The sequence below is a fragment of the Gadus chalcogrammus genome, chromosome 8, assembly GCF_026213295.1.
Source record: "Gadus chalcogrammus isolate NIFS_2021 chromosome 8, NIFS_Gcha_1.0, whole genome shotgun sequence".
NCBI classification, from domain to species: domain Eukaryota; kingdom Metazoa; phylum Chordata; class Actinopteri; order Gadiformes; family Gadidae; genus Gadus; species Gadus chalcogrammus.
In genome coordinates, this window is record NC_079419.1 from 28,152,717 (window position 1) to 28,170,452 (window position 17,736).

Consider the following 17,736-nt stretch of genomic DNA (forward strand, 5'->3'; position numbering starts at 1 on the left):
ACCTACTCATATAGCTTATAAATTATTTCTCATTGCAACATCAGAACTTGGCCGCCATGTTGAAAGTTGTCAAAATCAGTTGTAAATTCCCACAGGCCACAAATTATGTCCAATCTTCATGAAACTCTGCATATATGATCTTCAGACCAAGCTGAACTAATGTGTTAAACAGCTTTCTCTAATTCAAAACCGTTTGGCCGTGACAGGCAATCAAACTTGACGGCGCTCATTAATGGGTAGACACTGCACTCGTGTGGCGATAAGCGGTACTTAATGTATAATGCAACAATGACTATATTTACCATTCCGCCCACTTAAAATATAAACTGCAATTCCCACTGGATCAGATGCTTCACGAACCACCTCCAGAAGGGATGCTTGTTTACATGGTGTCTCTTTTAGGGATATTGTTCCGAATACCCCTATGTATTTGTGACATTTGTTCTGTCAGGCAGACTGCATTGCGCCCTTACCTCTAGGTGGGGTCCTTTTTCCCATTTACTCATCCCACCGGCTGTCGGTATTGCCGATTTCCGAGGCGGTCGTCATGTAGCCCCCTGGCCGATTACGTCCATCCGGCAGAATTATCCTACCGAGTCCCTTTATGCTTGACACCCACATTGCTGCTCGCAGCTATATTTATTATTATTATGCTGCCATTGGAGTCAATGGCAGCCCATAGAACCGCTTGGCGAAAAGTTGTGAAATTTGGCACACTTGTTCAGGACTGCCCCATTAGCCCATTAAGCCAATCTAAGGTCGCTAGCCCAACAGCTCTAGCGCCACCAACAGGTCAAAGTTGGGCATGCATTCATGTTCATAACTTTTGACCTATTCGACCAATTTTCACAAACCAGGTATCATTGGATTCCTTGAACCAAGCCCAGTTCAACAAACCCTATGACGTCATTGCGCCATGACGTATATGTCCGCCATCTTGGTTTATGTCAAAAACCTTCAAAATGCTACTCCTATCACAAATCTTGTCCAATCATCTTGAAACTTGGCACACATGATCTTCTGGCCATCCTTGATGAAAAACATCGAATAGATTTGTCAAATTCAAAACCGTTTGCCCGCTAAAGCCAATCAAATTTGGCGGCGAAGCCGCCAAACAGGAAGTGAGCCGATTTCTCAGCATCCCTTTGACATATCATAACCAGACTTGGTATATAGACCCATGGCCTCATAAAGGTGACACTGATTTAATTTGGTGACCTTTGACCTGTAGGGGGCGCTGTTATTAATGTCCATGTGTTTTGACCTCTTTCTCTTCACATGAGTACATTTACAACTTATTTTCAATGTCTGGTGATACTATCAGACCTCCCCGTATAGCTAGTATATTATAACTTGCACAAATATCCGCGACAGCCAATGATATTCAACCGCGAAGCCGCCAAACTGGAAAAACGCCAATATCTCAGTATCCCTTGGACAAATCATAACCAAACTTGATACATAGACCCATAACATCATTATGGGGACACTCAATGAATTTGGTGACCATTGACCTCTAGGGGGCGCTATAATTAATGAAGACGTGTTTTAACTCCTCTCTCTTCACATGAGTACATTTCAAACTTATTATCAATGTTTAATGATACTGTCAGACCTCCCCATATATCTTGTAAATTATTTTGTTGATATTGTTCCGAATACCCCTATGTATTTGTGACATTTGTTCTGTCAGGCAGACTGCATTGCCCCCTTACCTCTAGGTGGGGTCCTTTTCCCATTTACTCATCCCACCGGCTGTCGGTATTGCCGATTTCCGAGGCGGTCGTCATGTAGCCCCCTGGCCGATTGCGTCCATCCGGCAGAATAAGCCTACCGAGTCCGATTATGCTTGACACCCACATTGCTGCTCGCAGCTATATTTATTGGGTGTCAAGCAACTATGTTGCGAGACAACCTATTGTTATTGTACGAATTCTTATTATTATTATTATTATGCTGCCATTGGAGTCAATGGCAGCCCATAGAACCGCTTGGCGAAAAGTTGTGAAATTTGGCACACTTGTTCAGGACTGCCCCATTAGCCCATTAAGCCAATCTAAGGTCGCTAGCCCAACAGCTCTAGCGCCACCAACAGGTCAAAGTTGGGCATGCATTCATGTTCATAACTTTTGACCTATTCGACCAATTTTCACAAACCAGGTATCATTGGATTCCTTGAACCAAGCCCAGTTCAACAAACCCTATGACGTCATTGCGCCATGACGTAAATGTCCGCCATCTTGGTTTATGTCAAAAACCTTCAAAATGCTACTCCTATCACAAATCTTGTCCAATCATCTTGAAACTTGGCACACATGATCTTCTGGCCATCCTTGATGAAAAACATCGAATAGATTTGTCAAATTCAAAACCGTTTGCCCGCTAAAGCCAATCAAATTTGGCGGCGAAGCCGCCAAACAGGAAGTGAGCCGATTTCTCAGCATCCCTTTGACATATCATAACCAGACTTGGTATATAGACCCATGGCCTCATAAAGGTGACACTGATTTAATTTGGTGACCTTTGACCTGTAGGGGGCGCTGTTATTAATGTCCATGTGTTTTGACCTCTTTCTCTTCACATGAGTACATTTACAACTTATTTTCAATGTCTGGTGATACTATCAGACCTCCCCGTATAGCTAGTATATTATAACTTGCACAAATATCCGCGACAGCCAATGATATTCAACCGCGAAGCCGCCAAACTGGAAAAACGCCAATATCTCAGTATCCCTTGGACAAATCATAACCAAACTTGATACATAGACCCATAACATCATTATGGGGACACTCAATGAATTTGGTGACCATTGACCTCTAGGGGGCGCTATAATTAATGAAGACGTGTTTTAACTCCTCTCTCTTCACATGAGTACATTTCAAACTTATTATCAATGTTTAATGATACTGTCAGACCTCCCCATATATCTTGTAAATTATTTTGTTGATATTGTTCCGAATACCCCTATGTATTTGTGACATTTGTTCTGTCAGGCAGACTGCATTGCCCCCTTACCTCTAGGTGGGGTCCTTTTCCCATTTACTCATCCCACCGGCTGTCGGTATTGCCGATTTCCGAGGCGGTCGTCATGTAGCCCCCTGGCCGATTGCGTCCATCCGGCAGAATAAGCCTACCGAGTCCGATTATGCTTGACACCCACATTGCTGCTCGCAGCTATATTTATTATTATTATTATGCTGCCATTGGAGTCAATGGCAGCCCATAGAACCGCTTGGCGAAAAGTTGTGAAATTTGGCACACTTGTTCAGGACTGCCCCATTAGCCCATTAAGCCAATCTAAGGTCGCTAGCCCAACAGCTCTAGCGCCACCAACAGGTCAAAGTTGGGCATGCATTCATGTTCATAACTTTTGACCTATTCGACCAATTTTCACAAACCAGGTATCATTGGATTCCTTGAACCAAGCCCAGTTCAACAAACCCTATGACGTCATTGCGCCATGACGTATATGTCCGCCATCTTGGTTTATGTCAAAAACCTTCAAAATGCTACTCCTATCACAAATCTTGTCCAATCATCTCGAAACTTGGCACACATGATCTTCTGGCCATCCTTGATGAAAAACATCGAATAGATTTGTCAAATTCAAAACCGCTTGCCCGTTAAAGCCAATCAAATTTGGCGGCAAAGCCGCCAAACCGGAAGTAAGCCCATATCTCAGCAGTTCTTTGACATATCATAACCAACCTTGGTACATAGACCCATGATCCCATCACGGTGACACTGAATTAATTTGGTGACCTTTGACCTCTAGGTGGCGCTGTTATTAATGTCGAAGTGTTTTGACTCCTCTCTCTTCACATGAGTACATTTCAAACTTATTTTTAATGTTTGAGGATACTGCCAGACCTCCTTATATAGCATTAAAATTATTTCTCATTGCAACATCAGAACTTGGCCGGATTCGTGAAGCATGGATTCGATGCTTCACGAACTACCTCCAGAACGGATGCTTGTTTACATTGTGTCACTTTTAGAGATATTGTTCCGAATACCCCTATGCATTAGTGACATTTGTTCTGCCAGGCAGACTGTATTGCGCCCTTACCTCTAGGTGGGGTCCTTTTCCCATTTACTCATCCCACCGGCTGTCGGTATTGCCGATTTCCGAGACGGTCGTCATGTAGCCCCCTGGCCGATTACGTCCGTCCGGCAGAATTAGCTTACCGAGTCCCATTATGCTTGACACCCACATTGCTGCTCGCAGCTATATTTGGGTGTCAAGCAACTATGTTGCGAGACAACCTATTGTTTTTGTACGAATTCCTATTATTATTATTATTATTATCCTTCAATGGGAGTCAATGGCAGCCCATAGAACCGCTTGGCGAAAAGTTGTGAAATTTGGCACACTGGTTCAAGACAGCCCCATTAGCCCATTAACCCAATCTCAGGTCGCTAGCCCAAAAGCTCTAGCGCCACCAACAGGTCAAAGTTGGACATGCATTCATGTTCATAACTTTTGACCCATTCGACCAATATTCACAAACCAGGTATCAATGGATTCCTTGAAACAAGCCCAGTTCAACACACCCTATGACCTCATTGCGCCATGACGTATATTTCCGCCATCTTGGTTTATGTCAAAAACCATCAAAATGCTACTTCTATCACAAATCTTGTCCAATCATCTCGGAACTTGGCGCACATGATCTTCTGGCCATCTTTGATAAAAAACATTGAATAGATTTGTCATATTCAAAACCGTTTGCCCGCTAAAGCCAGTCAAATTTGGCGGCAAAGCCGCCAAACAGGAAGTGAGCCAATTTCTCAGCATCCCTTTGACATATCATAACCAGGCTTGGTATATAGACCAATGGCCTCATAAAGGTGACACTGATTGAATTTGGTGACCTTTGACCTCTAGGGGGCGCTGTTATTAATGTCGATGTGTTTTGACTCCTTTCACTTCACATGAGTATATTTAAAACTTATTTTCAATGTCTGGTGATACTATTAGACCTATCAGTATAGCTAGTGTATTATTTCTTGCAGAAATATCCGCGACAGCCAATGATATTCGACCGCGAAGCCGCCAAACCGGAAACACGCCAATATATCAGCAGCCATTTGACATATCATAACCAAACTTGATACATAGACCCATGGCCTCATTAAGGTGACACTCAATGAATTTGGTGACCATTGACCTATAGGGGGCGCTGTTATTAATGACGATGTGTTTTAACTCCTCTCTCTTCACATGAGTACATTTCAAACTTATTTTTAACGTCTGAGGATACTGCCAGACCTCCTTATATAGCTTATGAATCATTTCTCATTGCAACATCAGAACTTGGCCGCCATGTTGAAAGTTGTCAAAATCAGTTGAAAATTTCCTAAGGCCACAAATTATGTCCAATCTTCATGGAACTTGGCATATATGTTCTTCAGACCAAGCTGAACAAAGGTATCAAACAGCTTTCTCAAATTCAAAACCGTTTGGCCGTGACAGCCAATCAAACTTGACGGCGCTCATTAATGGGTAGACACTGCACTCGTGTGGCGACATGCGGTACTTAATGCATAATGCAACAATGACTCTATTAACCATTCCGCCCGCTTACGATATAAACTGCAATACCCACTGGATTAGATGCTTCACGAACCACCTCCAGAACGGATACTTGTTTACATTGTGTCTCTTTTAGAGATATTGTTCCGAATACCCCTATGTATTTGTGACATTTGTTCTGTCAGGCAGGCTGTATTGCGCCCATACCTCTAGGTGGGGTCATTTTCCCACATAATGCTCATCCCACCGGCTGTCGGTATTGCCGATTTCCGAGACGGTCGTCATGTAGCCCCCTGGCCAATTGCGTCCATCAGGCAGAATTAGCCTGCCGAGTCCGATTATGCTTGACACCCACATTGCTGCTCGCAGCTATATTTATTATTATTATCCTTCAATGGGAGTCAATGGCAGCCCATAGAACCGCTTGGCGAAAAGTTGTGAAATTTGGCACACTGGTTCAAGACGGCCCCATTAGCCCATTAACCCAATCTCAGGTTGCTAGCCCAAAAGCTCTAGCGCCACCAACAGGTCAAAGTTGGACATGCATTCATGTTCATAACTTTTGACCCATTCGACCAATATTCACAAACCAGGTATCAATGGATTCCTTGAAACAAGCCCAGTTCAACACACCCTATGACCTAATTGCGCCATGACGTATATTTCCGCCATCTTGGTTTATGTCAAAAACCATCAAAATGCTACTTCTATCACAAATCTTGTCCAATCATCTCGGAACTTGGCGCACATGATCTTCTGGCCATCTTTGATAAAAAACATTGAATAGATTTGTCATATTCAAAACCGTTTGCCCGCTAAAGCCAGTCAAATTTGGCGGCGAAGCCGCCAAACAGGAAGTGAGCCAATTTCTCAGCATCCCTTTGACATATCATAACCAGGCTTGGTATATAGACCAATGGCCTCATAAAGGTGACACTGATTGAATTTGGTGACCTTTGACCTCTAGGGGGCGCTGTTATTAATGTCGATGTGTTTTGACTCCTTTCACTTCACATGAGTATATTTAAAACTTATTTTCAATGTCTGGTGATACTATTAGACCTATCAGTATAGCTAGTGTATTATTTCTTGCAGAAATATCCGCGACAGCCAATGATATTCGACCGCGAAGCCGCCAAACCGGAAACACGCCAATATATCAGCAGCCATTTGACATATCATAACCAAACTTGATACATAGACCCATGGCCTCATTAAGGTGACACTCAATGAATTTGGTGACCATTGACCTATAGGGGGCGCTGTTATTAATGACGATGTGTTTTAACTCCTCTCTCTTCACATGAGTACATTTCAAACTTATTTTTAACGTCTGAGGATACTGCCAGACCTCCTTATATAGCTTATGAATCATTTCTCATTGCAACATCAGAACTTGGCCGCCATGTTGAAAGTTGTCAAAATCAGTTGAAAATTTCCTAAGGCCACAAATTATGTCCAATCTTCATGGAACTTGGCATATATGTTCTTCAGACCAAGCTGAACAAAGGTATCAAACAGCTTTCTCAAATTCAAAACCGTTTGGCCGTGACAGCCAATCAAACTTGACGGCGCTCATTAATGGGTAGACACTGCACTCGTGTGGCGACATGCGGTACTTAATGCATAATGCAACAATGACTCTATTAACCATTCCGCCCGCTTACGATATAAACTGCAATACCCACTGGATTAGATGCTTCACGAACCACCTCCAGAACGGATACTTGTTTACATTGTGTCTCTTTTAGAGATATTGTTCCGAATACCCCTATGTATTTGTGACATTTGTTCTGTCAGGCAGGCTGTATTGCGCCCATACCTCTAGGTGGGGTCATTTTCCCACATAATGCTCATCCCACCGGCTGTCGGTATTGCCGATTTCCGAGACGGTCGTCATGTAGCCCCCTGGCCAATTGCGTCCATCAGGCAGAATTAGCCTACCGAGTCCGATTATGCTTGACACCCACATTGCTGCTCGCAGCTATATTTATTATTATTATCCTTCAATGGGAGTCAATGGCAGCCCATAGAACCGCTTGGCGAAAAGTTGTGAAATTTGGCACACTGGTTCAAGACAGCCCCATTAGCCCATTAACCCAATCTCAGGTCGCTAGCCCAAAAGCTCTAGCGCCACCAACAGGTCAAAGTTGGACATGCATTCATGTTCATAACTTTTGACCCATTCGACCAATATTCACAAACCAGGTATCATTGGATTCCTTGAACCAAGCCCAGTTCAACACACCCTATGACCTCATTGCGCCATGACGTATATTTCCGCCATCTTGGTTTATGTCAAAAACCATCAAAATGCTACTTCTATCATGAATCTTGTCCAAACATCTCGAAACTTGGCACGCATGATCTTCTGGCCATCCATGATGAAAAACATTGAATAGATTTGTCAAATTCAAAACCGCTTGCCCGTTAAAGCCAATCAAATTTGGCGGCAAAGCCGCCAAACCGGAAGTAAGCCCATATCTCAGCAGTTCTTTGACATATCATAACCAACCTTGGTACATAGACCCATGATCCCATCACGGTGACACTGAATTAATTTGGTGACCTTTGACCTCTAGGTGGCGCTGTTATTAATGTCGAAGTGTTTTGACTCCTCTCTCTTCACATGAGTACATTTCAAACTTATTTTTAATGTTTGAGGATACTGCCAGACCTCCTTATATAGCTTTAAAATTATTTCTCATTGCAACATCAGAACTTGGCCGGATTCGTGAAGCATGGATTCGATGCTTCACGAACTACCTCCAGAACGGATGCTTGTTTACATTGTGTCACTTTTAGAGATATTGTTCCGAATACCCCTATGTATTAGTGACATTTGTTCTGCCAGGCAGACTGTATTGCGCCCTTACCTCTAGGTGGGGTCCTTTTCCCATTTACTCATCCCACCGGCTGTCGGTATTGCCGATTTCCGAGACGGTCGTCATGTAGCCCCCTGGCCGATTACGTCCGTCCGGCAGAATTAGCTTACCGAGTCCCATTATGCTTGACACCCACATTGCTGCTCGCAGCTATATTTTATATTATTATCATTATGTATTTATGTTTTTTTCTTTATATTTGAGGACATCACCAGTAGTTAAGCTAGTTGCCTTGCACAGAAAGGCAATTGTGAGGGCAGTATATTCATATATCGATTAACTATCCTGCATCAGGTGATTGCCAACATAGAGAAGGCCCAGGAGAGACAGAAAGAGGCATACAAGAGGAGGACCAAGAGCGGGACCAAGCGCTTCAGGATCACACCAGGCATGAAGGTCCTGAAGAAGAATGAGAGGAAGCGTGAAAGGCATGGTCAAACCATGGAGCCAGATTGGCCGAATGTGTTCAGGTAAATTGTTAAGATACCCAAAAATGGTTAAGACATCAAAGGCATCACGTTTCGAGGACCCCCTCGAAAACAAGATGCTTCATCTCAAGGGACTTATCCTGCCAATAAATAAATAAAATTAATGGTTATATATATATATATATATATATATATATATATATATATATATATATATATATGCCCTGCTTACATATATATATATATATATATGTATATATGTATATATATATATGTATATATGTATATATATATATATATAGGCCCTATAAATATATATAACAAAACTCATCTAGCTCTCACATTGATGTTTGATATTTTCAGGAATACTGAGGTTACGGACAATAACCTTGTGCATCTGGAGACCTTGGATGGAAATCCAGGACACCCTATGCTTCAGTGTAGCCTGTGCGGAGAAGTATGTTATTGAATTATTAAAATCTAGACTATAGACTATACTAATTGACTATACTGAGAAGTGATTATGAAGCTTTTTGATAAGGTGCTTCTTTCCCCTTTAGGATCCCAGGCTGCCTGGCCCACCAAGGAGACTGTGTCCAATCTATCTGAGACTGAGTCAGCAGATTCAGAGTTGGAGGAGGACCCACTAGAGGTAAATATTTCAGTCAGTCTTAATTTCACTTAATAAATACTTTGGTTGCTCTATTAAATGCTCACATTGTTGCTAAATGAGTGAGACGTTTGTTTTTTTGGTTTCAGGACTTGGATGTTGTCATCACTAGTGTCCAGCCAGGCTGGGCTTATCGAGCTTCACTGAGCAAAAGGGTGGAGGACTTCAGGGCCATGCTCAGCAACCCAAGTACTTGGTTGGATGACCATGCTATGGACCATGCTCAGGCACTGCTTAAGGCCAAGTACCCCAACGTCAACGGGCTCTACGCCACCACCTCCCTAGCCTTGCTGTCCACTTTGCCCGAGCCAGCACAAGGGTTTGTACAGATACTCAATGTTTCTGCAAATCACTGGGTTACGGTAAGTGACATTGGCTGCCAGGGAGGTTCAGTAAACATTTTTGACTCCCTAGGACACACCAGGACAGAGGTCTTCATTGAACAGGTCACAGGTCTGCTTGCTTTTCCAGGGAAGAGTGTCCGACTGCAGTGGCCGGACATACAGCAGCAGGCAGGTGGATCAGATTGTGGACTGTTTGCTATTGCCAACAGTATTGCTCTCTGCAGCGGTGAGGGTCCCACCACAGTCCAATACCATCAAGGACAAATGTCACCTCTTTTCCTGTTTTCAGGCTGGAGAACTGCAACTCTTCCCTAGAGCCATGAGGTCCCCCACTGCCGAGCCATTCGCCATTGATGTGGATGTGCACTGCCTCTGCAGACTGACCATCGAGCAAGGAAAAGCACCTCTGGTCCCATGCAGGAGGTGTGATAGGCCCTTTCACCAGTCCTGTCTTTCCCATGTACAGAATATTTCTGAATACATTTGTCCAAATTGTCAAATCATATTCTAACTATTCTGCGCAGTTTTTTTCCTTTGTAGGACTGGTAGGTATGCTGGAGAGTTATTTGGTTCTTGTTAATATTCAGATTTTCCTTAATAGTTCTACTGTCAATATTGCTGTTTGTATGTTATGGATATTGTATAAATTTAATGCATCTTCTAAACAGTATAATATAGCCTGATAAATGATTAATTTCTGGGATCAATAATATATGTTCAACGCTTTTGCTATTTTTGATTGTACAGCACTTTGGTCAACCGTTGTTGTTTTTACATGTGTTCTATAAATACATTTGAGTTGAGTTGCGTCAGCCTTAAAAAAAAAAACCTCTCTAAAGGTCTGTACCTTGACGTCGGTGAGTGGGCTTACTACTAAAACAGACCTTTTTTCCATGCCATTTCTGTTTTCATTGTGGATTTTTTTCCTCCTTTGTCTATCCTTATCTCAAAGACATCGTGACAGGAAGAGTTTACCATGCAGGGGCCAAAGAAAACCAGGGTCATCAAGAATCAGCATATTCTGGAAGTGTGGTGCATCAACCTGAACCTGGAACAAGCTAGACCTGTCACTCAGCGCTTATAAATGACATGCATCAAGAAACTGCATTATCACCTTTTTCATTTTATATTGAAGCATGATCATTGCATATAAGATTGTTGTCAATGTTAGTTGTATATCTGAGGCAAATAATTTAATGTTATGCATATGTGGCCTGTGGTTGTTTTGTTTTCAATTCTAACTTTACCTTACTCAAATTAATGGTAAGATTTAGCCCAAAAACCCACTATATCAAGGATATTATTTACTTTTCTATACATATATTATAAACGTATATATTTATATTATCAATGTATGTATCTATTTCTCTAAACAGTAATAGCTAAATGTTATAGGGAATGCCTCACCTAGGCATTAGGTGCTAAATGCCTGCTCACCTATCTACCCATCTATCTATCTATTATCTATATATATATATCTATTATCTGAATTAAATTGCGGTAATTGAATTAACACCAGCTAGCTAGACTATGATACACTTAAAACACTCAGTTTATTAGCTAAATTCAATTAAACAATTAAATACAATACAAATATAAAGTAAAAACAAGTGTTATCTAGCTATCCGTTATCTGTATTATGTTATTTGGTGTTCGGCAACATGAGCGCGAATGGTTTTTGAAACCTGCTTTAAACACTCAGTTAACTAGCTAAATTCGATTAAACAATTCAATACAATACAAATATAAACGGCAACGGACAACCCTTACGTAATCAGTTGTCAACAACTGATGACGTAGGCCGGTACAATTTTCGCCCCCGGTACAATTTTTACTTGACACCGCCACTGGTCTGTGGAACTCACTGATTGAAACGTTGACATTGGTTGTAACAAAGGCTGCCCTACAGCACTATGAAGCAATGAGCAGCCACCTTTGTCAAAAGTAGACTGATCATTGTTGGCCACGTACACTATTCCATCCATGACAGTAAGCACAAGAATACACTTCAAAGTACTTTAATGACAAGCGTCACATTTTGCACTATGCTGATCAGCTGCTTAAACCACAAATTAAGTGTTTGATCCATGGATTTGGACCTAGAGAAAGGACACTGTTAGAATCAGGTGACTCAGATGAAAGCATTATTAGATTGAAGCAAGTCAGCAATATGGAACGGTAGGTTTAAAATTATTTGTCAGAATCCGCATTAGTTGCATCTTGACCACATGCAACATGTCTTTATTGAATACTCACAGCAAACACAACTTCACGTTTGATCTTTGTAATGTTTACTTCAGGTTCCAGAACAAGTTAATTCAAAATGCATAAGTTTTATTCTCTGCAAACTTTGGGACCTATCTCCGTCCTCAATTTTTCACCTAGACAAATTTGTAAATATTCAGAATAGCTTGGAATCACTTGCTTTTCAGAATTTAATATTTTATACCTGAGACATTCTACTTTTTGAAATATCTTAACATGGGAGTCAATGGGAGGACAGCAGAGCCATCCTCTGGCACTTCAAACTGTTTAAGACGTAACTAAATCAAACAAATCTACACACTTGTATCTTCAATAATATCCAATCGTAATTTCGATATCATTTCAACTTTATTCAGAAACGGTTTGTTTCATACCGGCTTCGTTTTCAGTTGGTCTCATTGATTTACGTTGACGCTGGAGCATGATGACGTTGAGCAGTGTTACCAGATTGGGCGTTTCCCCCCCCACTCTTGAGCTGCTTTTAATTACGCACCGGCTCGCCATTTTCTTACAGTGCAGGGCAATATATTTGAAATTTCAGATTCTTCAGTTCAATTAATTGTACATTCTTTGCAATGCTTTGCACTTTTCATTCAACGGGCACTTTTTTTCCAACCAGTTACTTTTTCTTAATGGTATGCATATTTACATTGTTTACTCCATTTAGACTTTTGTTCAAATCCCTTCACTTAAGCCATTTAACGTTTCTTTATGGCTCACTTCGCAATACAGCACTCTTTCTGCAGGAAATGCATTTTCTAGTATTTAGAACACTGCCCGCTAGGCCGAGCAGGCATGTTTTTATGAAGCAACAGAGTAATATGGAACGGTAGGATTATAGTCATTAATCATTTGTGCATAGTACAACCAGTTAATCACCAATAAATCTCATTTGACATCCACCTTAACGACCAAGCATGACACAAATTAAGTTGTGGTAACCATAATTTATTATTGCGTTAAACAGCACTGGTTCTGCTGTAAAGATATGGTTTGTCCCAGAGATCTACAGCCGCTGGTCAAGGATCAGGGTGTCATCCAGCACTGGGCATTATCCTCTTTAAGATCGGCTCCAGGCTGCTGTGGACTCCTGGCCGCTCAGCGCATCACCACACAGGAACACCGCTGCTGCTGCTGGGACCAGCGTCTACTTTGATCTTTGCCTCATCTTTCTCCTCTTACGCTTCAGTCTGTTGAAACAAAGAACAGGGATAAGAGACCAAGACACAAGTTGCAACGGCTGGGGAGCAGCAGGGGAACAGGGATGGGAGATTGAGACAAGGTGGAATGGCTGGGGGAGCAGCAGAGGGAATATTACTCAATAGCACGAGTCGGGAGGCAGAAGTCTGGATAGAATGACTGGGCTTTACTAGTCGATAGGTCGGTACACAGGAAATCAGTTTGAGATCAGGCAGACATCTGGAAGGGAGATGGGAAAGTCATAGTCGGGAGCAAATGGGCAGGAATCAGAAAACCAGGAACCGTAAATATCACTCGGAAAATGCTGGGACGCTTTAACAAAGACGAACGGGCTCAGAGGAAGGGAAACACGCTGCCTAATTCCACTAGGAGAGGAATGTTGATGAGGGACAGGTGAAAACAATTAAAGGACAATTCCGGTATTTTGATCATTGGGCCCCCTTTCTGGTTTGTTTAGGATGAAATAGAGTGGGTGACACCGAAATTTGAACTATAAGTCCTTTCTCGGGTATTTGGCTCATTTTGAATCGCTCCTGCCTGCTTCACAATGGTTGTCTGTGTGCATACACAAACCTGTCAACCCAGCAACCCTAAACGTTTGTTTTCAAAAATGTGCAAGTAACCGAGTGGTTAGTGGCATTCGTGAAGTTTAAAAAAAATATATCGGCGCAATATATGGTTTCCATCCGTGTTAGTTGCTAAATGGAACTATTTTTTCAGATACCTCACAACCGCATATAAACTTCTGCAAAAGGTCCCACTCCGTGCAGCACCTACTTTCGACGTCCGTCGGCATCTGCCTGCACTTCCCACCATAGACATCTTGGCTTCCCACAGGCACACCCTATGGGCACACCACCCGCCCGTGATCATGGGGACCGCTTCCGCCAGAGCTTCAGGCGCCTCCGTAGCCCTAGCCTCCATCTCACGTAGCTCCTCTTGGGTGAATTCTTGTTCAAAACGATATCCTCTGCCGTCAAACTCAAAGTCGAGTGCGTCCTCCAGAAGCCACCTTTCATAATCCATTTTCAGTGATTTTCTATGTGATTTTCCCTAATCCGAGGTGCGCACGGTACAAGACTTCAAACCAACGTAAACAGCCCACCTTTCCGGTTCGGCGGAGTAATATCATCCTGCAGTAATGAGTCTTCCAACTGAAATCAACTGGCGATAAATGTGCAATAAAACACGACAGAAACCATATATTGCGCCGATAATTTTTTTTTAAACTTCACGAACGCCACTAACCACTCGGTTACTTGCACATTTTTGAAAACGAACGTTTAGGGTTGCTTGGTTGACAGGTTTGTCTATGCACACAGACAACCATTGTGAAGCAGGCAGGAGCGATTCAAAATGAGCCAAATACCCGAGAAAGGACTAATAGTTAAAATTTCGGTGTCACCCACTCTATTTCATCCTAAACAAACCAGAAAGGGGGCTCAATGTTCAAAATACCGGAATTGTCCTTTAAGGTGAGTGAGGACAATCAGCGATGTGAGAAACTTGGGGACGGAGTGAAATAGTCAATGAATGGGTGAGATGCGACGCAAGGTCCCAGATTAGTGGTCCTGCCCTTAACGTATTACACATTTACCTGCAAGCCCCAACGTTTAAGAGTAGCACTTGAAGCCTTACTCAGTAGGGACATCTCCAACAGGCAGGTGTCACTCAGCACTAGTTATGAGTGCTCCGGTCATACCAGGGACAGGAATACTGTACACTGGTTTCTACTATAAACGTCCTTCAGTTATATTTAGCAGACGTTTCTATCCAAAGAGAAGTACATTTGTCAGAAGGATAAACAATCATATATCTCCATTGTTACAGTATGGATGCCCATAGAACCAAGTACCAAGCATTTGCAATTGCTAGGTTAACCCATTCCCTGAGATAGCTAGGATAAGATCTTACACAATGCCAAGTAATGTTGCCAAGTCTAAGAACGTACAACATACAGTAAGTGTAAGAGGGGTGGGAGGCTATGCAGAGTCTAGTTGAACTATCCTGGTACAGACCTTTACATGTCCTAGTGACATTAACAATAAGGTCTGGCTTTATGCACAGCGATCAGTAGATTGCTCACACTAAACTGAAAACAGTTTACGTCAATCATGCAAAGACCCAACTGTAGAACAACCAGCCACTCAATAGTCAGCAACATCGGACAACATTGATGCTAGCCCTTATGGATGCTAGCCCTCTGATATTACATGCCTAGACATGCGCTTCCCAGGATGCGGCGAAACCGGAATCAATAGACACTGTTCAGGAAGAACACTAATGTTGCTGTGGCTGAGCACACTTTATATAAAGGGAGCAAACTGTTGGAATCCAAGAGTTTATTGAAACCCATTGACAGTCTAACATCAAGATTCAAGATGAGTGGTTTTGGTTTATAGGATATTAGTCGGTGTCAAAAACGTTCTTACCTGCGCATACGCTTCTTCTTCCACTGAAAAAGAAAAATACACGTCATCATCAACACCCCCCAGTGACACATTTTACATTTGACAGATTATTTGATCCAAAAAGACCTACAGTAAGCTAACAGAATTGTTGGCTTCTTGTAACTGACATTAATACCACAAACAGGGGCAAGAGTCAAAGATCTGCCCAAGTATCAATAATGTAAACTACAGGCCGAGTATGAAGTAAAAATAAAGAACCATTTCAGGTAAAACACAAAATATAGCATTCCTTTGGATGGCTTACCTTGCCTCTCATGGTGTGGTAGGTCTGAGGAAGTAAGACGAACACATTATTAGAGACTGCAGACAACTTATGTCTGGAGGATTGAGTCTGATTCTGTTGAGGACCTGGAGACATTTGGTCACGTACCTCTGAGCGATGAGAGCAGCAGAAAGAAGAAGTCCGAGAGGGAAAGGGCACTATTTATAGAGGAGACGGTCGCCCTGTTCTGATGGCTGGTTCAACCTGTTGATCACTGATTGGTCAACGAGCAACAGGTGTGCAGCCTCCCCTAGCCCTAGAGTCCATTCTCTCTCTCTCTCTCTCTCTCTCTCTCTCTCTCTCTCTCTCTCTCTCTCTCTCTCTCTCTCTCTCTCTCTCTCTCTCTCTCTCTCTCTCTCTCTCTCTCTCTCTCTCTCTCTCTCTCTCTCTCTCTCTCTCTCTCTCGCTGTGTTCGAAATCGTTATATAGGGTGCTCGCCATTTTGTAGTGGTGTTCGAATTCTCAGTGGTTAATTTCATGCACAATATAGTGCACTTAAAATACCCAAAATTTGAGTGTACATGGGTGTTTCTGCAACTACGGGCACTTTTAAGAACACAGTGTTATAACACATCTTGACCTAAAAAATCATTACTAAATAATGTGATTTAATACAATTTATGAAGCATTTTATGGGTCCAAACCGGTCCAAACACCACTTTTGTTCATGTCCCACCACTGTGTTCTCAAGGTTGAGATGCGTAAAATGAGGTAATTCAATTACAATATGACATTATTTTAAATGCAATTGTTTCATAAACATATTACTTTACACCATGTAAAAAAAGAAATTTGTTTACCGATTATTTATTGGATTTTTTCGTCTAAATGCGTCTGTCCCACACTTCTGAGTCCTTACCGCGACACTGGACAAATGTTGCGGTGAGGACTTGTTTGGAAAGCCAGACAAATCTAGTTTCTATGGAAACGGCAGTTGGTAAGTGAGCACTTGGACGACAGGTTGGGCCACCCACACTAGGTGCCCCTCAAGGTCAAGCAAAAACAAGGTAAAGATCATACTTTCTTTGGAGGTATTTATTGTGTGTCCTTACCATACAGCGTAGAAATTGTGTGTTTTGAACTAAATTTAAAAGAAAAAGTTAATATTACTGTTTAATTCATGTATATTAGTTGCTAAGAGTCAAAGCTAACCATGAATCTGCAATATTAGCTAAAATGTCATTACCACAACGTGTCCTTACCGCAGCAGCTTTAGGTGTTGCGGTAAAGACCTTGTGTCGCGGTAGATACAAATTCAAGGTGATATATTATATTGCAAATATTAAAAGGGAACTACACCCATTTTCAAAATTCATACATGTTATTACTATGGTCTGTTATGCCATAAATTATTATTATTGTAAACTAAACATAAACATGTCAATTGTTCAACCCTAGATGAGACCAAATTCATCTACAATAAGATCACGGAAATGCAGAGAAGAAATGAGAAAAGACCCGGACAGATACGAAGCGTATCTCCGGAAGGAAAAAGAGCGTTACAAAAAAAGAAGTGAGAAAGGGCAGATAAAGAGTGTCTCCCAACTGACGAAAAGAGAGACAAATCTGAAAAGAAGACAGTGGAGGATAAATAAAAGGAACCAGAGGGAAAAAAACAAAATGCTGGAGGCCTCAAATCACTTTTTTTCGACAAACACACCACCACTATCCC

The 17,736-nt window shown here is 42.0% G+C and overlaps 1 protein-coding gene and 1 long non-coding RNA gene across 2 annotated transcripts; one reads left to right on the top strand and one right to left on the bottom strand.

The window, feature by feature from the left end:
• Nucleotides 1-8,280: 8,280 nt before the first annotated feature.
• Nucleotides 8,281-11,044, top strand: LOC130387979 (uncharacterized). The gene is made up of 6 exons (XM_056597271.1): nt 8,281-8,322; nt 8,719-8,857; nt 9,413-9,504; nt 9,612-10,034; nt 10,156-10,289; nt 10,819-11,044. The coding sequence occupies exons 1-6, from the start codon at nt 8,281-8,283 to the stop codon at nt 10,910-10,912; spliced, it is 924 nt and encodes a 307-aa protein (XP_056453246.1). The 3' UTR covers nt 10,913-11,044.
• Nucleotides 11,045-13,058: 2,014 nt separating this feature from the next.
• Nucleotides 13,059-16,236, bottom strand: LOC130386981 (uncharacterized). Its single transcript, XR_008896266.1, has 4 exons — nt 16,173-16,236; nt 16,047-16,070; nt 15,764-15,786; nt 13,059-13,321 (listed from the first exon to the last, which is right to left on the bottom strand). It is a non-coding gene; the product is annotated as an uncharacterized LOC130386981 (long non-coding RNA).
• Between the last annotated feature and the right edge of the window lie 1,500 nt (nt 16,237-17,736).

Excerpts from the sequence above, each read along its gene's own strand:
- LOC130387979 (XM_056597271.1), top strand. The coding sequence starts at position 8,281 with ATGGATTCGATGCTTCACGAACTACCTCCAGAACGGATGCTT. Across the intron at positions 8,323-8,718 it reads TACCTCCAGAACGGATGCTT|GTGATTGCCAACATAGAGAA; the intron begins GTTTACATTGTG and ends ATCCTGCATCAG. Across the intron at positions 10,035-10,155 it reads GGCCGGACATACAGCAGCAG|GCTGGAGAACTGCAACTCTT; the intron begins GCAGGTGGATCA and ends TCCTGTTTTCAG.